Source organism: Trichosurus vulpecula, chromosome 3 (genome assembly GCF_011100635.1).
Source record: "Trichosurus vulpecula isolate mTriVul1 chromosome 3, mTriVul1.pri, whole genome shotgun sequence".
Taxonomy (NCBI): Eukaryota; Metazoa; Chordata; class Mammalia; order Diprotodontia; family Phalangeridae; genus Trichosurus; species Trichosurus vulpecula.
The window spans coordinates 80938100-80960465 of NC_050575.1; the positions used below are offsets into that span (position 1 = coordinate 80938100).

Here is a 22366-nt window from a genome sequence, read left to right on the forward strand (position 1 = left end):
GAGAGTCCAGAAGAAGGTCATAGTGGGACCTTGGACTGCTTGGGAAACCAAGTCACTCTAGTCATCTCCTTCTTCCTCCAACACCAGAGCCTTATAGAAAGTAGATGAGGAAGATTGAGTGAGAAGTGGAGAAAGAAAGCAGGGCAGTGATAACTGATATCTGTGGCAACTGGGGGTCCCCAGAAACTGGAAAAGCTGTTCCCAATCTAACAAGTTCCAGATCCTGAGATTCTTCCCCACTGTCAGAAAGCTACTGGAACATGGTGTTGTGCTGGGTCACATCTGGCACACACGGTATACGTGCCTATGACTGAATATGGAGACTTGGGTTATAATTGTGATTGTATCTCTGCCTCACTTTGTGATGTTGAACAAGTCACTCTTTCTAAGCCTCAGTTTCTCCTCTGTGACAGGAGAACTCTAGATTAGGAAATCTCTGACATACCTCCCTGCTCAAATGGTCTCTAGTTCTAACCCCAAAATTTAGGAACCCTATTTTGACTAATGTGCATCTCATCAGGACCTTCAAAATACTGACTACCCTTACCACATGTTGCATATAGCCAGACAAAATATAAAATGACATGACATTCTCTCAATTACATTTAGATAAAAAGCATCACTATCAAAAGATGAACCTTCTTGAGACATCTGATATGAGCTAATCTTTCACTGAACAACCAATGGTGCATTAGGTTTAAAATACTGAATAAGGTCCTGGGAGGATAATTAAAATATGATTCCCTACCCTCGTGGAGTTTGTACTCTAACATCTAGGTGGGATAAGATGTGTACATTAAGCCATAACAATCTATTATCTGCAATGCTGAAAGTAAAGTCTATAAGAACATGTGAGAGGTGTAAGGTAAAGTCTAGGAAGGAAAATTCATTTCCACCTGAGGGTAATTGGAGAAAGTTTCATGGAGGAGGCAGCATTTGAGTGAATACTTCAGGATGGATAGGATCATAGAATCATATATTTAAATCTAGAAAGAAACTCAGAGGTCTAATTCCTTTAGTTTACAGATGAAGAAATTGAGGCCAAGAGAGGTTCACATAGGTTGTAAATTACAGAGCTGAACTCAAACCCATGCTCCCCATCTCCAAATCTAAGGTAGTGCCTACCTAACCAGCCCCTTAATTCCTAAATGGGGGTAGCCTAGTGCTTCATGCTTCTAAGTGAATCACAGACTTCTCAAAGATTCTCAGCCCAGGCTCCAGTAACAGTACAGTTCATATTAGGAGAAACAGTATGACCTATGCTGGACATCGATGGAAAACCCAGAAGCTGTTACTGTAAGTTAAAAACTTGGTTAAAACAATGAGTGAGTTCACTTGACAGTTCATCACTGATCACTACTGATATGTCAAGCTGGGTAAAATCCTTTGTGAGAACAAGTCAATAATCAGCAAATTAGGTACATGATTAACCGGAGACAACAAGATGCAGTTACCACCTGGCAACCCTGCTGGGACTTCACCTTCTCAGGATTACTGTTTAGCAAATATTAAAAAATGCCTAGTTTAGTCACTCAGTCTGATGTACTGGTGAGTTCTATACCTTCCAGAGGTAACCTTGTAGTCTTTTTAGTGGGTGTGCATCTCAAAACAGGGAGAGTTGAGACAGCAATATAAGTTTGAATGGTGGATGAACTAGGAAAAGGAACCATCATTCCTGAGTGCTTTTAAGCCAAGATGTGCTTCTGGGTTGTGTAACAGAATGGTTCAATCTGTTAAAAAAAAACAGGCTTTTAAAAAGAAAAAGAAAAATATTAAGGGACCACAAATTTTAACCTATTGATAATGGATAAGTAAAAAGCCTGGCATATAAAGAATATATAGAATAAAGATACAATGAATTAAGCAAACATTTTTATCAGTGCCCATCAGTGAATTTTTCCTGACATTTTTTAAAAGTATAGACTACCATTAGCGATGTTAGCTTTTGCTAGCCCTGGTTTATCTCTTTCCAATTCAAGGCTTTATTTGAAAATAGTATATTTCCTTCTCCTTCCTTCCTTTCTTCATCCCTCCTTTCCTCCCTCCTTCTTTCCATTCTTTGCCTGAGTAAGTAAATCTGCTCATGTTTTCAATTCTAAGTGGAAATAATTTGAATTACCCAGCAACCTGGATGCTCATTCAATTCGTGAATATCCCTGATACGTTGCTGCTCCTGCTGCTGTCTCTGCCTTACTGGAGTCTGACTTGGGTAATTATCAAGTCAGAAACTACCTCTGTCTCTCTCTTTTCCCTGCCCTCCCCAACCTCCTTACACTTCAGTTTGGCGCTTAGCACCATGGGGTGGTGCCCTGCAAGCTAAGATGGGAAGGGAATACATGTGTTTGTTCTGCTGTCAGTTTGTATATCACATCAAATACTAATTCACAGAATTCACTAATGAGATATTTAATCTCATTTTTTAAGGAGGATAGTTTTACAAACAGTCTCAAGTCTTTATTGACACTCTGGGACCTAACATAGGTTAGGCTAAGGAGATTTTGCGAAATCTGTAAAAGCCTCGATTTCTGCAGAAGTCGATGTCAAGTGCCATGAAAACAGACGTCCCTCTGAAGGCCCTTTCAATCTGTTGTTGGTGTCCAAGGGTACCCCACAGCAGTCTGTGCAAATTAGCATGTGCCCACATGTCTAGTTATCAAGCAGCAAGATCTAAGATAGGCGTAAGGGCACTTCTGGTGTTTTCGTTTGAAAGAACCACGTTCAACTTTATGGATGAGGAGGAGAGCAAGGGATCCTAGACTAAGAACTAACAGGGAGCTTTTCCAATCTAACCCCTTCATGTTACAAGGAGGAAAATAAAGCCTAGAGAAGTCAAACAAGATTGCATTGGTCGTAAAAGCAGAACAGGGATTGGAACCCACCTCCTGCGACTCACACTACCCACGTGATCTTAGACAAGTTGCTTATCCTCCCTGTGACTCAGTTTCTCTGACAATAAAATGAAGTTGGCTTCTATGGCCTCTGTGGTCCCTTCCAGCTCTTGTTCTACAATCCAGTGAGTCCAGGTTTTCACTGCACCACACTGCCTCTTAAGGAGGAAACTTGAACCATACCTCCAGAAGGCAGATGCTCTTGTCCTTTGAACTTTAAGTGATAGTAAACTGGAAGGATGGGAGAGCTCTGTATGTGTAACGTCAGTGTAGAATGTTTAACCTGATTTATATTTTCTTGACTAAACTGCCAAGATGTACAAGAGTCATTGGCATTTTTGTAAGTGAATCTGTGCTGGAATTTCAATCCATTAAGGTGTATAAAGGTGCAAAGTTCCCAAAATGGTTATGCACAGGAAACTAGAGCATAAAAACAAAAGAGAGACAGAACTTGAGAAACCATTCCAACTTTTCAATTGCTGGGGGAAAGTCCAGGTCACACTGTGAGAGCAGAATCACTACCCACAATGGTTCTATTCTTCTATGCACCCAGGCATTCATTCTGTGGCTGGAAGCCTTCACGGTTTGTTCCCCTATTCTCAGGGATGCATTTGATTTATTTTTACATCTAGCCCACACGAGACACTCCTATTGATTCTGGAATGGCATGGAGCCAGATGTGACATTTTTGATAAACCATTGGATAAAGACAATTAGATGAGAACGTGCAGTAAATAAAGAATCACATAGGCAAGGCAACAAGAGGTGAAGTATTGATTTAGCTGGCCTTGTGGTAGAACAGATCTACATTTTGGGATGGCCTTGAGACTGTTATTAGCTTTCACTGACCCAGACCGGGTGTGCCATAGTCAGGTGACTTATCTGGTCTTCAGAGAAATCTCTTCTAGCATTTCTCTGGGTTTAATCAGATGGACAACACAATTACCTAGTGACCTTGTGGGGAGGACTGAAATGTGAATAAGAGAATTCCCTACTGTTAAGCATGGTACATGTCTACTTCGTGATGTCTGTGTCTTTTTCCTGACTCTGAGGCACCGTGATTCTGTCATAGAGCTGCCATGCTTTAACTTAAAGCTATGCCTTTCTTTAAATTGAGGACAAAGCTTTATCTCTTAGGATTGACTTTTCCAGGCAAGGACTGAGTAATGCCAGATGGTTATAGGTGAAGGCTTCTGGAAGTGCTGGTATATGCATTCCTGTGTTCATTTGTCCCACTTTCACGACCTTGTCTGCAAACCCAACACAAAAGCACATTATTATATGGAAAGGAAATGTGGCCAAGTATCGAGATGTTTTGAGCTGCTCTCATTTTGAGCATGTGCCTAGTGGCTTTTTGTCTCCTTTCTAGAAAGTGGCATTTTCAATGGATTTTAGAACTAAATCAGGCCAACCACACAGGTAAATTGGCAGCTGTTCTCTGCAAGGCTGGGGATATTGCTCTTTGCTCCTACAAAAGGGGACACAATGAAAGAATACAGCAAAGAATTCCACCAGTGTAGTCACACCCAAAGAGAGGGGAAATGGTGCAAATGTTGGAGTACAATCCAGTCTTTTTTTGAAAAGGTATCAGTTTCTGTTCCTCTCTCACTTTAGTCTGTTTTGTGTTCCTCTATGGGACTGGCACAATGAGTGACAAGTGAGTTGTTATGACTAAGAAACATAAAGGTGGATTCTCCTTGACACAAGTTTATGATCTCCCTCTCGAACCTGGAGGGTGAGTACCCAGAACAATCCTTTGCAGCTGTGCCCAATTGGCATCTTGCAGGGAAATATGGAGACTGAAGACTGGTCAGGATGTGAAGTCTTGCAACTGTCATAGGAGGCCACAGTGATGGAAGGGCAGAACGCCTGCCGAGGAGCTGGCCGTGGTACTGAAGAGGTTGTCTTTCCTGTACCTTGGACTAGTACTTCCTCTCTTTGAAAGAGAGAAAAGAAATTGTGCTTAGCTTTAATGAGGAGAATTCCTGGTGCACTTTGCCACGGGCATTGCTGGAAGCAGAAAGATATGTACAGGCCCCTTTGAGTGACCTGCTCTTGCTAAGTCACTCCCACGATCACTGGATGAGACCAGAGACCCTGTGGCTAATATGGCTTCAAGCAACCCTCACTCGTGCATGCTGTTTCCCTTCAATCCTACCAACTGCTGAGTTTGCCCTGCCATCTGAGGTAGAAGCAACATCAGACATAGAGGAGGCAGAGGAGGCTGCCAGCACCAGGAGAGGGGAACAGCATGCCGTCAGAGAGAAATGTCAGCTTTTATTGCTTTCCTTTTCCATGTCAACCCTTAGTGAACAGACGCTCCAAGTAGCAATAAAGTTATTTTCCCCTTTTTCCAGGGGTCTTGGACCCAATAACAACATCTTCCCAAAGGGTAATGAGTCAGTCTTTAACCCTGTCCTCCTTGGCAGGTGCGTGTTTATGTAGGTTCCAGGGAGCATCCCTGATGCGGGAATACTATATAGTGAAAAGGATTGACGACTTACCTTCCAGGAAAAAAAAAATGAGTGACATTTTGTGTGCCTCTCTGCTATAGTTTAACTTATTCCCCAAACCACTAAGTTTTCTTCATTACAACCCCTTCATAGTCTCTGCCAAGAGGAAGAGGGATTTATAATTGGATCAGTCAGATATTTTCTATGGTTTGTTTCTTTGCCTCTTGAGCTCCTGTAAAAGTTGTATTTAATGTCACTTTGTGAATGACTGATGACGTTGAGGCATGGACCTCACGTGACTTGCTAGCATTGTTGTATTTCAAAGATTGAAGAAACCAAAGTGAAAAGGGTAGGGGCTTTTTGGTTGTTTATTTCCTGTTATAACCACTTTTCCCACCCTTTCTGTATATTGAAGCAAAGAGAATTGAAGGCTGCCCCAAGCAGCTATGAAGCCAGCCATAATATACCCTTTGCTCTTTGGGAAAGGGACTGTCCGGCTTATAAGCTGCTTTTGTTATTAGACAGTATGGAGATAAAGTGGAGCAGACTTCTTATTAAGACAAATACAGTACAGTTTCTCTCGTCTCTATTCTATACCCTGAGTTTCCTGAAGTTGGGTCCAGGAGCAGCACAGCCAGTTGTTATTGTTTTCCATCGATGAATTGTTCATCTACGATGCCATTACATAAAGAAGTAACACTAGCAAAGAGTGGGCCACTGGAATGTGCCCTCCTTCTAAAGTTAGCCAGTCTGCCAAGCCAGCTGGTCAGGCTGAGACTTAACAATTCTAGAGTGCATAGCCTCTCTTGAACCAGATGGTTCCCAAGCAAACCAACTGCTTCCAGTCCTGGAATGCAAACTTGATGGCTCTCTGGGTTGACTCATTCAGTCTTCAGGAGTTCCTATCCCTTCCTTAAACACTAAGTGTGATTATTTGTGCTGTGCCTCGATTGTACTGTGGACTTTCCACAGTTACCAATGGGATATATTGGAATTTGAGAAGGAAAATGTGTATGTCCATGTCCTTAGTGACAAACGTTGTTGATATTGTAAAACATTCTGAGAATGCTTCGAGTTCTAGGTGGGTGTATGCTCCAGGAAGAAAAATAAACCATAAGTGTATGAATTCCAGGGAGACGTGAAAAAGGACAAGATGAAAGGATCCCCTGAGTTGAGTCATATGAAGTAGATGTACTTTTGTTAATAATCCCACTGTGAAATGACAGTGATGAAATCACGTTTGTTCCAGAAAAAAAATCTTTCAGGTAATCTGAAACTGTTTCTTCTTTATCAACAAAGGGAAGGACTTTGAGAAGCCAAATGGCATATCTGTATCTGTATCTATATCTATCTAGCTATTTATCTATAACATATGTATGTATATATATATATATATATATATGTATATATTTCCAATGTCCTTGGCAAAATGTCTTGATTTTTTCCCCAAAGTGACTTGATTTGTCAAGGGCTAAGTATCCCCTAAGTCTAAAGTCATTTTAATGGTCCTTGGCTGGGCAGCCAGCCCACTCATAGTGCAACATACAAGGAATCTCATTCTCTACAGGTTCCTTCATGGGGGTGATATAAGACCAAAAAAATGAAGTCCTTTCCTACTTTGGCAGCAATGGAGTGATGTTCATTCTTCTAACTCAAAGTAATTCATGGAAATGTAGTTTCTTTGGTTAGGGTCTTAAGAAGCTGATTTACAAAACAAATGTCTTTCTACTCTGAGAAAGCAACATGTTTGCCTCAGAGTCCTCATCTGTGAAATGGGGATGATAATAGCACCAACCTTCCAGGGCTGTTGTGAGGATCAAGTGAGATATTTGTAAAGTTCACAGCACAGTGTCTGGCACATAGTAGGTACTATATCCATGCTAGCTGTCATCATCATTATTGTTGCTATTACTACTATTATTATTATAACTTAAGTCACTTATCTCAGTCTTTAAAGTCCAGCCTCCCACTTTCAGCCATGACTAACAATAAATTTGGTAGAAAGAAATTAAACACATATATAACTTTCACTCTTTGTAGATAAAACGTCCCTTCCTGAGGCCCAGCTGTTACTAGTTGGCCCACTGAAACAAGAAAGCCAACCTCATTCTTACTTTATTTACCTTGTCTAGTAAGTTTCCAAAAAGATTTGGGGTTGAGCTCCATGAACATCCCTGGACTAGTACTCACTTTTGGGAACAAAGGGAGTAAGGAAGGAAATTAATTAATCCCATAGTGGGAATTTGCATTCATTAAAAAGTTCAAAAATTGTAATTCTTAAAATGTTCCCTTAAATGCTCCAGCATGTCTTTGATGTGAAGTGATACTGCATGGTGGTGAGGAGACTGCCCTATTACAGCCTGTGGCACTTATTTCCTATCTCCCCAGCTAGAAACCAGTATCTTTGATCCTCTCTCTCCTGAATCCCATTTATAAAATGTGACACAAGTCCTATAATTTCTTCCTCTAGTAAATTTCTCTCAAATTTTGGTGCCCTCTATCTATATTCCCACTATCATTGCCTACCCCAAACCCTCATCATTTCACCTCTCTATCACCGCAATGATTTTTCTGAATGATCTTCTTTCTCACTAATCTATCCTATCTAATATTATCAAAATCATCTTCAAACCACTCCTTTCATCATATCATTCAGCTGGTTAAGAATCCCCAGTGATTCCCCATTGATGTCCACAGCAAGTCCAACTGCTCCCCAGTATGCAATATCCTCTCTTGGCCGTGACGTCCTGCAGGTTTCCTGTACATACCAAACTTATTTTTCCATTCCTTCCTTTGCTCACATTCTCTCTTCCATTTGGATTATTCTTCATCCCATTTGGAATGGTCTTATTCTTCCCCTCCAGCCATCATAAATCTATCCAGTTTTCCAATTTTCCAAATATCCAAAGCTTAGGTCAAACCCTAGTTCCTTATTAAGCTTTCTCCTCCTACTCCAACCTACACAGATCTCTCCATGCCCTAAACTATTGGACCTTTTTGTTATTAACACATAGTTAAGCATTCTGTTTTTTCTACAAGGTTATAAATTCCTCCTTAAGGATAGTACTCTGTTTAAATGTAGGTACTTTGCAAACCTTAAAATTCTCTACAAATGTCAGATAATACTAGCATCATCAGCAACATCGAATCTCTTTGGTAGCTCCACAGTATTGGATATATAGTAGGTATTCAAACATATTTGATTGATTGTCAGGGAAGGAGGAAGAAAAAGACATTGGCTGTTTGGGATCTGTCTCTTTATTTCACATGCAATTTTATTCTCTTCTAACAGTATGACTTCATGGAACGCCTGGATGGCAAAGAGAAATGGAGTGTGGTAGAGTCTCCCCGAGAACGCCGGAGCATCCAGACACTGGTCCAGAATGAAGCTGTGTTTGTACAATATTTGGATGTAGGTCTATGGCACCTGGCCTTTTACAATGATGGCAAAGACAAAGAAATGGTTTCCTTCAACACAGTTGTCTTAGGTACGTGCAAGAATTGATTTGGTAATCTTGCTCTTTGGGTTCTGGTATTAATGCCCCCATCCATTTGACACAAAATACATTCCCTAAATAGTTACTATTTTGCATATTACAAGAAGTTGAAATCTATAAACCACCACCAAGTCAAAGTGCAGATGATTATTTAACTAATGAGCTGTTATCACCCTTAAAAATTTTGGGGGCAAAACCTCAAAATGATTATTCTGAGAATTCCATTCAGCTCCCAAAGTGATTTTTTTTCCTAAAGTACAGGTCTCACCATGTCTTACGAGCACACACACACACACACACACACACACACACACACGCATACACACATTCAGTAAACTCCATTGGTTACCTATGACCTTTAAGATCTAATACAAAATGTTCCACCCCTACCTACCCCCACCCACACGCCTTTCCATTCTTCTCATATCTCACCTCTCCCCACTCTCCATGTACTCTTTGATCCAGTGACACTGGCCTCCTTACTGCTCCACAAACAAGATTCTCCATCTCTTGGCTCTGGGCATTTTCCGTAGCTGTCCCCCACACCTAGAATTCTCTCCATCCTTATACCTGCCTCCTACCTTTTATTCAAATCCCAACCAAAATCCCACCTTCTACAGGAAGCCCTTCCCAATCCCCTTTAATTTAATGCCTTCCCCTTGCTGATGCTTTCCTGCTTATCCAGTATATTCCTTGCATATACACTTTTGTTTGTTTGCTATCTCTCTCACTAGATCATGAGATTCTTGAGGGCAGGGACTATCTTTTGCCTTTATATCCCCAGTGTTTAGCACAGTGCCTGGCACATAGTAGATGCTTAATCAATACTTATTGACTGACTGACATTCTCTCAAGAAAAGTAAGAGAAAGCAGAGAAATGATATATTTCTTTAAGAGCCCTTCAGTGAATACACAAAATAGGGGTAAGAGACCAAACAAATTTCTTAGGAGTCTGTGTTAGCACCAATCCCAAGCATTTTAAATGTGTATCCTTTAATGTATATGAATTTTGTAAAATTCACATTCTCTGTTTTCTCCTCCTTTTGTTGAGCCAAGGAGTACCTCCTTTTTCATGACTTCTGCCATCTGCAAATGTCCAAACCCAGAAGACAAGCCTTTTCAGTCATTTCTCACAAATGCTTTTTAATTCATTCCATGGTTAAGACCTGGTCTTCTGATACCAAGGCTTCTGAAGCACCATCTGCTTCCTGAGCGACATAAGATGACTCCTAATTCAGGAAGTGTTTCCTTGCTAATGGCCACAATCTCAGAGTGTTTCAGAATCAGACACACTCAATAGTGCATGTATGACTGAGCCTTGAAGTCACCCCCTGTCTCTTCTATTTTAGGAAAATCCTCAATACCTAGGCAGTAGAAATGTTCCCTCTCCTTTCTGGAACTTTCCAAACCAGTTAGGAACTTCAATTTCTTCTGTTAAGTGATTGGGAAAAAAAAAAACGTTCCACAGAAAGGGAAAACTACAAGGTCATATTACATGTAAAGAGATAAGAACTCCACCGAAGGAATTGATACAGGACCAATTTAAAACTAAAAACTAATAGAAACAACTGAAATAAAACAAATTTGCTTTGGGTTAAGGGTCCTTATATATGCAAAGAGTGTGATGTAAAATGATTTCCCTTTGGTAATCCTGGGTTTATATCAAGAAAGTATATAGCATACACACCAGTGCTGATGAGTAGGATTTGAAACAAATCTAGACAAGTTATTAGTAAGTAAGCCCATGGTCAACAAACTCCTTAGCGGCAGAAACAAGTATGGTACATGCCCGTCAATGTCACTCTGTTGTCCTCTGAAGAGGAAACCTATCCATGAGCTCATTTGTCTTTTACTTGGGTTTGAAGCAAAAGTGTCTTAGCAATTTTTCTGATGAATTTGGACAGTTGAATTCTATACAGATTGGTTTTTTTTTAATCACTTTAATAGAAGATTGATTGGGAGCTGAAATATCTCGATAATTCTTTCATCTCTTCATTCACTTTGCATATATTTTGTTTTTCTATTTTTAGTAGAGGGTAGTGAAAGTGGCACAGTGGGCCAGAATGCTAGGCCTGGAGTCAGGAAGACCTGAGTTCAAATCTGGCCTCAGACACTTATTAGTTGTGTGACCCTGGCCAAGTCACTTAACCTCTGTTTGCCTCAGTTTCCTCAGTTCTAAAATAGAAATAATGATAGCGTCTACCTCACGGGATTGTTAATGAGGATCCAAGGAAAAAATATTTGTAAAACACTTCACTCAGTGCTTATAGTTGCTTAATGAATACTTTCCTTCTTTCTTAATCCTTTACCTTTACTTTTCCTATCAGAGGCAAGATCCTAGGAGAATTTCCCTTGTCTGCGCTATCTTACAAGGAAAGTTAAAGGTAGCAGGTCTAATAGTTGGGTAGATAGAAAAATGATAGTAATTGGCAAAAATAAGGAGGAAAGAACAGTGTTTAATTCCATTCCTAGGTTCTCTCTCACAAGTATTATTATCAGAACTTCCTCCATCAAGAGGAAACAGGGAGCTGACAGTGTAATATGAAACAGAAGAAATGATGTTAGATAAGTGTTAACTACTAATCACATTAAATATGCCTTTGAATTCATGGATAAATCCTTTATGTGCTCCAGAAAGAACGAGTAGATGCATTCCGTAGGTAGGCTTTCTCTTCAGAGAAATAGAATTTTTTTCATTTTATATTTTAGATCATCCTGTGACTTGGCTTCTTTTGAGAAAGGTCACTCTTGAGGAGACCTGCTCAACCAATGCAGATCTGTGCCTGCTCTGTAAATTAGAGTATTAGAGAGATGCCTAGGGCCCTGAGAGGTTAAGTGATTTGCCAGGGTCACCCAACCGGTATGTGTCAGAGGTGAGACCTAATCTTGCTCTCTACAATGCCGAGCCCTCCATCTCAATACTATTAATTTCTATTTCTATAGGCTTTAAAGTTGACAAAGCATTTTATATCAAGGGTGTCCCACAAATCTTAGTGCCATTGGCAGCTGTTAGGGCTTAGTGTGGCTTTTGCTTAAGTGCAGTTCTAAGCCCTAACAGCTTAAAATTTTACTGAGACTTTTGGGACACCCTCAACATTATCTTGGGACCCCTAAAGATTCAAATCTTTGACCACTTATTTATTACCTGTGTGACCTTGGGCAAGGCTCTTCACCTTTCTGAGCCTCACTTTACTCACATGTAAAGTCAAGAGTGGGGTAGAGGGAGGTTTTACAAGTTGACCTCAGAGTTATTCTAAATCAACGATCCTCTGAATGCAAATGGAAGCCCAGTGAGGCAGGTACTATGACTGTCTCCATTTTACAGATGAGAAGACTAAGGTTCAGAATAGTGTGGTGACTTGCCCACGGCCACAAAGCCATTCATTTTCATGAGGCAAGAAACTAACCTTGATCTTCATGGGTCCCGCCATATTTGCTTCTGCCATTGTGGAGTTGGTTTAACCCAAGCTTACTCACTTATAGAGTTGTCTACATTTGCTTGATATTGCATTCATCCCAGATGATGCTAATAGGTCATTCCACTTTCTAAAGACTTGACCATAGTAGACAACATAGAAAGCTGATTCTGGATGAGTGGGTATATGTTTTCACAAATGAATTGATGCAAAAGCACTTATTAAACTTTTAGTATGTGCCAAGCACAGTGCTAAGCCCTAGAGATACAAATTTGAAAATGAAAAAGTCTCTGCCTTCAGGGAGTTTCCATTCAGTGTGTAGAGATAGTGCATAGAAGGGAATAATAGCCAGGGAGAGGTGTTTTGATTTGAAAAGTCACAGGAAAGATGGAAGCCACGAGGAAGTAAATTGGTATGCCCTGGCTAGTAGCAATGGGACTGTCATTTTGATCAATATTCCAAAACTAAAGAAGAGACATGAGGTTGTGAGGTTTTGTACATGGATGGCATCAGGGTAGATGGCAAGAAGCTGGCCAGGGTAGAATATAAAGCGCAGTTCCTTCTTGCTAGATATTTTGGACCATGTGATGATATACATTCACCATCAGGACAGCACAGCCTCCAGAGTGGGAATTACAGAGTTGAAAGGGTTAATTGTGACAGGGCATGATCTCTGATCCAGAAGGAGCAGTGGCAGGGGCTTAATGTGAATATGGCCAAGCTCCCCAGACAGAATCGTCCTGGGTAAATGGGGAAGGCAGGATAGAAACAAGATACAATAGCAGAGTGAAGAAAGTTCCTTTTAATCTTACCAAGTCACTAGAATTCACCAGTACTGGCCTTTCATTCATGAACTGCAATGACATCAGAAATGTCTTTTAAAAAAAATGAATTCCCCTTCAGACGGTTAAAGGGAATTGCATTCCAAACACACCATCACATTATTTAGGCTTAGGGAGGTACCTTACAATAGTTTCTTTTAAAATTTTTAAAATATTTTATTTTTCCCCAATTATATGTAAAAACAATTTTAACATTCTTTTTTCAAATTTTGAGTTCCAAATTCTCTCTCTTCCCTCCCCCCATTGAGAAGGCAAGCAGTTTGACGTAGGTAATTCATGTGTAGTCATGCAAAACACATTCCCATGTAAGTCATGCTGCTGCTGCCTCCAGATTGTTTAGGCAGAGCTAGGGCAGCACAAAGCACAGGGTCCTCCTTGCGTTGTTGCTGACCCCAGAGGGGCTGGGGACAGCTTTAGCTTCAAGGATGGAGCTCCTCTGTCACCCTCTCTGAGTTTTCCAATGGTGTCAGAAAAGTCAACAAGTGAGCAAACATTTATTAAACACCTACTATAAACCAAGCATGGTGCTTAACTGTGGAAGGGAAACAGGAAACATGTCACAGGTAAACTGCCTGCCACCATTAGCCTGCCAGAACTGCTACCAAAGAATTTCTGTATGAAATTTACCCGAGGAAAGATCGGTTTTACAAATTCTATGCCTAATTTTTGAAATAATACATCTATTCATCAGGTAATCATTAAGTTGCCAGCAACAAACTGTAACCTTGTACAGTTGGAGAAGAATTCACAAGTTAGATGCCCTATGAAAAGAGAGTTATATTGCTTGCTTTGGCTTTACAATCCAGGGTGGGAGTAAATGGGAAATTAGGTTTAAAAGAAAAATCTCTTTTAATACTCTCGGGTGACTCCATTAGGATAAATTAGACTTTGTAGTTTTTCATACAACATAGCAAAGCCAATGTACCTGACTCCCTAGGAAGCAACTAATGTCATATCGAAGACACGGCAGCTAGTAGTTTCTTTGCATTTTCTTTGTAATATGAAACCTAAAAATCCACACTTTTTTTTTAACTTAAGAATTGAAAACTGGTAGCCTACATCATAACTCCAGGCAAAAAAGAGAAGCTTTTAAAGTAAAATTTCTAGTCTTCTACAGATTTGAATTGATATGAGAAAATGCCAGGATTGTTCATTTTTGAGATTTTGTCAGAGTTGGAAAGGGTATGTTGAAATGATATAGCCACACAGATTGGATCTGAAGTGAACTTTCTTTTGAAGGGGGGAAGGCAGGGCAATTGGTGTTAAGTGACTTGCCCAAGGTCACACAGCTAGTAAGTGTGTCAGGTGTCTGAGGCTGGATTTGAACTCAGGTCCTCCTGACTCCAGGGCCGGTGCTTTACTCACTGCACCACCTAGCTGCCCCCTGAAGTGACACACTCTTTATAAAGAATGGAATAAGCATTTAAGTAGTACCTACCATGTATCAGGCACTAAGCCAAGTGCATTTTACAAATATTATCACTATGCTTGATCCTCACAACAAGACTGAGAGGTAGGTGCTGTTACTATCCTCATTTTACAGTTGTGGAAACTGAGGCAAAGAGAGGTTAAGTGACTTGCATGGGGCACACAGTTGGTCATTGTTTGAGGCAGGATTTGAATTCAAGTCTTTCTGACTGCAGGCTCAGTGCTCTATCCACTGCATTACCAGATGCCTCTAAATTATAGTCTAAGATAGATAAGCTTTGCTCTCCATAATTGACATATTCCTAAGAAATTGTGTGTAAATTGAATCATATTTTAAAGGAACTGTGGGGCTTATTGAAGAAGCCTGTAATTTCTAGGGCTTGGGGCAGTCGTCACCTTGTCATCTACAGACAGGAGCTTCAGGAGAAGATAAAAACAGGGAGCCTCTCTTCCATTTGAATTCCTCCAAGATAGTGAAAAACACCTTTGGTCATCCTGAGGCCTCTTGAGGAACTCCATCATCATTTCAAAAGTGGTAGACGCAACAAGCCACATAGTAAAAACAGAACGGATGAAAACCTGCTGCTAGGACCACGGCTTGTAGTTGGCTAAGCTAAGCAGCCTGTTGAATGAGCTCATGGCTGTGTGTCTTGGGTAGAACTTGCAGATAAACAATGCTTGAATATGAGAAACAGGGCAAACTGGGTGGTGTTTAGGAAGTCATGTGCTTTCTTTGATTCTACAATACGCGCGCGCGCACACACACACAGTCATTTTAATCCCAGTTAATTTCCCTATGATGCTATCTGGATACAGATCTTAGAACATCACACTCTTCACAGAATCAGCCATCTCTCTGCAGGTGATTCCCAACTCTCTATCTGTGGCCAGAGTTCAATGGAGATATAGGTGGTGGACCTAAGTAGGTTGTAGTATTTTAACGATGATGACCTGGATAAAACAAATGGTATAAAATATGCTTCCAGAAAGAAGGAAGCTCAGTGGTGTAAGGGAAAGCGGATGGACAGCCTGAGGGCCACACTGTACCCACGGAATGATAAAATAGTCGTAATCATAGCTAACATTTATATAGTACCTACTGTGTGTTAGTCACTCTGCTAAATATTATCTCATTTGATCTTCACAAGCCTAGGAGGTAGGTGCTATTATTACCCCCATTTTACTGATGAAGAAACTGAGGCAATCAAAAGTTAAGTAATGGAGCAGCTAGGTGGCAGAGTGAGTACATCACCGGCCCTGGAGTCAGGAGGACCTGAGTTCAAATATGGCCTCAGACACTTGACACACTTACTAGCTGTGTGAACTTGGGCAAGTCACTTAACCCCAATTGCCCTGCCTTCCCTCCTCCAAAAATAAAAAAAAAGTTAAGTGACTTGCTCAGGGCCACACAGCTAGTAAATACCTGAGACTGGATTCTAATTCAGGTCTTCCTGACTCCAGTCCCTGCTGTCTATCCATTGTATCATCTAGCCAATGCATTGAATAGATCCCTTGGAGAGGATTTGTGGGAGAATGTGGGCATGAATCATCAGGATGAAAAAGCATGACTTGTTGCATTCTCTACTGTTGGGGGGAGTGTCCCTATCAATCAATCAAACAACAAACATTTTATGAGCATTTTCTATGTGCCAGGCACTGTGCTAGGCAAAGAAAAAGCAAAAACAATCTCAGCCCTCGAGGAACTTCTATTATATCAGTGAAATCAGAGATTCCAGAGATGGAAGATTAATATATACAACTTATTATAAAAAGAACCCATAAGTGAAGCTTTTATTTTTAAGTAATTAATCATCTTCCTTGACCCCTTTGTAGCATTTGACAAATGACTAGCCCCCTCCTTCTTGATGAGCTCTTTTCCCTGGGCTTCGGTGACACGATAGCTCATGGTTCTCTTTCTGCCTCTTATTCTTGCTTCGCTCTCTTCGTTGCTGGCTTTTCATTCTTCCTGAGCGCCCTACATGGAAGCATTCCCTGAAAAGTTCTGAGCTTGGCCCTCTTTTGCCCTTTCCTGAACCCATACCTCCCCCAGTTGTTTTTGGTACCAGACCTATGATTTTATTGATGTGGGAAGCTCCCAGCCAAGACACACCTCCCCATGGCAATGAAGATTGGAACCTTCTTTGCAACTTATGGTCTTAGAGGGTTGCCTGGAGCAGTGAAAGGTTAAGTGACTTGCCTGGGGTCACACAGTCAGTACAATATGGGTTTGAGATAGAACTTGAACCCAGAACTTCCTAAACAAAAAGACTAGATTTTTATCTATTTCACCATAGTGCCTCTCTGAAATTACATTACATTATTTTGCAGATATTATACACAATTATATGTGTATTTCTCATCTTTCTCCAATAGAATACAAGTTCCTTGAGGGTTTTTGTTGTTGTTAAGTTATTTCAGTCTGTCTGACTCTTTGTGACCCCATTTGGGGTTTTTGTGGCAAAGATACTGGAGTGGTTTGCCATTTCCTTCTCAAGCTCATTTTACAGATGAGAAAACTGAGGTAAACGGGGTTAAGTGACTTGCCCAGGTTCATATAGCTAGTGTCTCAGGTCATATTTGAATTAAGGAAGATGAGTCTTTCTGACTCCAGGCCTGGAGCTCTATCTACTGTGCCACCTAGTTGCCTCATCTAACACATAGTAGGTCAATAATAAGTCCTTGTCATTTGGTTTTATTTTCTGCACCTTCTTCTTTGAGAAGTAGTGTGTTTTAATAGGCAGGGTACTGAACTTAGAGTCAAAAGATGTATTTAAATTTTGACTTGGATATAGACTAGCCATATGACTGTGGGAAAGTCACTTACCTTTCTGATTCTTATTTTCCTCATCTCTAAATGTTCCTTGCAACACTGCAGAGGACTGTGGTGAGGAAAACATTTTGTTATCCTTTAAGTGTGAGTTATTTTTGTTGGTAACTTCAACTGCTCCTGTGGCTTCAATTTTCTCCTCTCTACAGGTGATTCCCAGAATTCTATCTCTAGACCCTGACTTTCCCAAGATTCAGTCCTGTATTTCCAACTATCTGCTGGGCATCACACATTCTTTTGGATATCCCATCAGCACTTCAAATTCAGCATATCAAAAACCAAATTTACTATCTTTACTCCCAAAATTGTTCCTTTTTTTCTAACGTCTCTCTCTCTCTCTCTCTCTGTCTCTCTCTCTCTCTGTCTCTCTCTCTCTCTCTCTCTCTCTCTCTCTCTCTCTCCCCGCCCCCCCCCCCCACCAACTTCCTAGTTATCCCGAACTACTTGAAACCTTGGTGTCATCGTTGACTGCTCCCTCATATGTCACCCTTATATCCTGTTAATTGCAATGTGCTGTCAGTAACACCCCTGTAATAGCTCTCATGTCTACCCTCTCCCTGCCTTTCTTTGCTGACTGTAATCATTCTGGTTCAGGCTCTATACTCTTGCCCACCTCCTCGAAACTGGTTTGACAACTTCCTAACTGGTGTTTCAGAATATAACCTTTTGCTTCCTGAGTCCAACATATAGCTACCAACTAAACCAATGCCAGAATAAACCATTGTGTTGCTCTAATATCCATAGTGGCTTGCCATTGCCTGCTAAAAATGTTTTAAGTTCCTAGTCGGGGTCCTAGTCAGACTGCACCTACCTTCTTCTTTTCTTGCCCTCCCCATTCCTGTATAAATGAAGTGAACCCACTCCATCCCATCCCGCTGCCATTTCCATCTAATTCAGACATTATCTCCTTTAGAAAGCCATTCCCAATCCCCATAGTTGGAAATGATCTTCGCTTTTTTTCAAATTTCTCATAGAACTTTGGATTATTCCTTTGTTCTTCTCCCGTTACGCCCTGACCTATATGGATATTTTATTGTTGTTGTTGAGTCATTTAAGCAGTATCTGACTATGACCCCATTTGGGGTTTTCTTGGCAAAGACACTGCAGTGCTTTGCCATTTCCTTCTCCAGCTCATTTTACAGATGAGGAAACTGAGGCAAGCAGGGTTAAGTGACACAGTGACTGTCTGAGGCCAAATTTGAACTCAGGTCCTCCTAACTCCAGGACCAGTTCTCTATCTACTGTGCCCCCTAGATACCCATATGTATTCATATAGACAACTAATTCCCCCTATTAGATAGTGGTCTCTTATTCTCTTATGAAGTCAGGGCTGAGTTGAGAGCTCTGTTAGGAAAATCTGAGTTCAAATCTGGTCTCAGACATTTATTAGTTAGTTGACCCTGGGCCTCAGTGTCCTTGTCTATAAAATTGAGATAATAATAGCACCTACATTCCCAGATTGTTGTGAGGATAAAATGAGATAATATTTGTAAAGCACTTTACCAATTAAATGCTAGCTATTAGCTTTGTATTGCCATTCTCTTATCAATGCCTTGTACACAATAAGCATTTAATAAATGTTTGTTTAATTGAATTGTATAGTCAATCAACAAGTACTTATTAAGTTCCAGCTCTGTGCCAAGGCCTTCACTTGGTTTGGAGTTTCAAATGCTGGTATATATTAAAGCCCTAAAACCTTTACTGACAGCAAACCAAAGGTTAAGAACTAACTACATTTGGGATTTGGCATTTATATCTCCAACATATCTTTTTTTAAAAAAGCATGTGATCCCATAGAGATCACACTGGTAACCATCAGGTTTCATCAAAGTCCAACACGAGAAGGAAATCATTGAGTTTTTCTTTCTTTCAGATTCAGTGCAGGATTGTCCACGTAATTGCCACGGGAATGGCGAGTGTGTGTCCGGAGTGTGTCATTGCTTCCCTGGATTCCACGGAGCAGATTGCGCTAAAGGTATTTGTCATGAGGCTTAAAAACAGGATTTCGAGTTTTCTAGTGGGCTCTTTATGTCCTAGTGGAGAGGTCTGAGGGGATGGAAGATGGCATCTATAAAGCCAGCCTTCCCGCAGGCAAAGAAGAAGGATTAGACTTTTTTTTTTCTTGGCCCTCACTGGGCAGAAAGAGGAATGGGGGTAGAGGGTGGAAAGAGTTAGATGAATGCCTTTTAAAAGGAAAAACTTCCAAGCAAACAAGAAAGTATCCAAAACTGTGATGGGCTGGTTTAGGAAATGAGATCCTGTTGCTGAAGGTCTCTCAGAAAATAACACTTGTCAGGGATATCGTAGGCAGGATCCCTGCTTAGGTGTAGACCGAGAGGCGCCACAGAGCAATGGGTAGAGGGGTAGGCTTGGAATCAAGAAGACCTTGGTTCAAAGCCTGCTTACTAGCTGTGTGATTCTGGGCAAATCACTTAACCTCTCTGTGTCTCAGACTCCTTCCCTATTAAAAAAAAAAGATCTCTAAGATCCCTTCCAGCTCTAAATTTCTAATCAAGGATCCTTTGACTAAATGACCTCTATGGTAGTTTCTGGCTCTGAGATTGTGTGGCTCCTGATATATTATGTGAATTTCAAGATCTTTCCTTTTGGCTAAAAGTCTGGTTTGATATATTGCAATTGGCCAGTGTACCCCATAGAAGCAGGGCCATTATCCTAGATGCCAAGGTGTATAGAGAAGAAGGATTTGCTTAAAAAAAACTGAGATGGCTGTGTTTCCTGTAAAAGCAGGGAGTGAATTACCATCACTCCTTCGTAATAATCATTAACTTCTATGTAATGGAAGATTAAGCATCTCTGTGTTAGTAAATTTCATTCATTCTACCTGTCCATGTTCTTAATCTAGGAAACATGATTTACCTCAGTAGGATTATTCCTCATTTGTGTTATTAATTCATCTGCATCCCCCCATGCCCAAGAATGACTTGGGCCCTAGAATTCTTAGAAGAAACATAGGCCAGTAGTTAAGTGACGAGTATAGGATCAAGGCATTTAAGAACCATTCTCTGAGTTCTTCTGTAGAACTTTTGCAAATCACCCATTTCCATGCCTTAGGTTCTTCAGCTCTTCTGTAGGGGGAGGATTCAGTGGAAAAATCACTGGCTTTAGCACCAAAGGACCTGAGCTCAGATCCCTCCTCTGGGTCTGTGCTGCTCTGATCCTACTGTCCATTCATTCAGAATGCCCTCCTGGACGTTCTAAGAAAGACTCACCAAATAACAGGAACTACTCCGTGAATACTAGATTTGTTGGGGTTTTTTAAGTATTACCAACAGAGCTGAGAAAATTATTGACAAATGACAAATGCTAATAAGATTCAAGGGATGCTTTGCACTTTACTGCCCACATCTGATACAGGTAGAGTTGACTGATTCATAAATAATATGGCCTAAGTATACTTCCTACAGGATAACAATCCAGTAAGAGCTTAAGAAATTCACACATTTAGAGAGGCTGAAAACAGGGAAAGAAGGCATCGTTCTCTTATGTATGAACCCACATCCTGTCCAAAAGGAGATGCACCTATGCAAAGAAAAGAGGAAGGTTGAAATGTTACAAAAGCTATGACGTGGCTGAGAGCCCTACATTTCCCTGATCAGTATGGTGGTTGTCAGATGGCATATCCATTCTGAACGCTCTGGGCACTGGAGGCTTCAAAACAGAACTCTTAATATTATCTAGGAGATTTTCTTTTGTTGTCGAATTTTACTGAGATGAGAGAATTAGGAAAAAACACCAAAACTTCCCTCTTTTTTACAATGTTAAAAATGGTTTAGACTGTCTCTTCACCTCCAAATCCAGCTGCCATACCACTACCAAAATAATCTTTCTTACATACAGGTCACATCATTCCTCAGCTAATGGAATGTTAAACCTATTACTAATCTAGCAGCTTTTACAATTGCTGTGAATAGAGTGCTGGACCCAGAGTCAGGAAGACTTGAGTTTGAATTCAGCCTCAGACATTTCCTAGCCATGTGACCCTGAGTACATCACTTAAAACCTACCTGCCTCAGTTTCCTCCTCTGTAAACTGTGGATCATAAAAGCTCCTACCTCCCAGAGTTCTTATGAGGAGAAAATGAAATAATATTTTTAAAGTGCTTTGCCAACCTTAACTATTTGTAAATGCAGGCGGCGGTGGCGGCTGCTGCTGCTACTCCCTCTCCTTTGCCTAGGATTCAAGGACCAATGTGATCTGAAACCACCATTCTTTTCCATTTTTTATCTTATATTTCTCCCCCCACCCCACCAGGCACTCTACAATTCAGTCAGACTAAGCCCAGGCCACATGAACACTCACTAGGCTCTCCAGCCTCCACACCTTTGCTTATTCTGTTTACTTATGCCAGGTATATCCTTCCTCTCCCAGCTTACCTGATGAATTCTTACTTGTATCAAAGACCAATCTAATGCTACTTCTTCCCTGATCTCTTGAAGCTCTTCCCTCTCAGATCTTGAATACATTCAGCCCTCTAGTCCACCTAATGATGTAATAACTTGTATTATATTTATTTGTGTTTTTACCCCCCCCCCCAAGTTATCAAGTTCCATGAGGGCGGGGGCCATGTCTTATCTAAACTTTGTATCTTTCCCAGCGCCTAGCACTGCACACAGTAGGTGCTCTGCACACAGTAGGTGCTTAATAAATGTTTGTTGAAAGAATGACTGACTGAATAATAGCATGTAAGTTTTAAATGTATTTTAGCACTGGCAAACATCTACATATTATTAATCTTTAAAACCATATCCTTCATGACTGCATGCCTAGCTCTTAGTCTTTTAAACCTAAGTACTCTGGCCACTTAAATAACTTTTTATTTTAAATTGATTTTTGCACTAGCATGCATTCTGTGTTATGGATCCGTAATGTGATGTGCACTGGGATATTTAAAAGTATCTTTTTTGTGTGTGTTATGCATTCTTAGCATGCACTGTGGTGGGATGGGTATACAATGAATGTGTTTTAGCAGTGATTTATAATTGATCCTTGTGGCC

General features: G+C 40.6%; 1 protein-coding gene across 1 annotated transcript in view; it reads left to right on the forward strand.

Moving 5' to 3' along the window:
- Positions 1-22366, forward strand: part of TENM2 (teneurin transmembrane protein 2) — a 1009006-nt gene that overhangs the window by 847415 nt on the left and 139225 nt on the right. Inside the window, exons 8-9 of the mRNA XM_036751277.1 lie at positions 8634-8829; positions 19225-19326. Coding sequence (XP_036607172.1) covers positions 8634-8829; positions 19225-19326 — 298 coding nt within the window. The remainder of the gene's footprint in view (positions 1-8633; positions 8830-19224; positions 19327-22366) is intronic.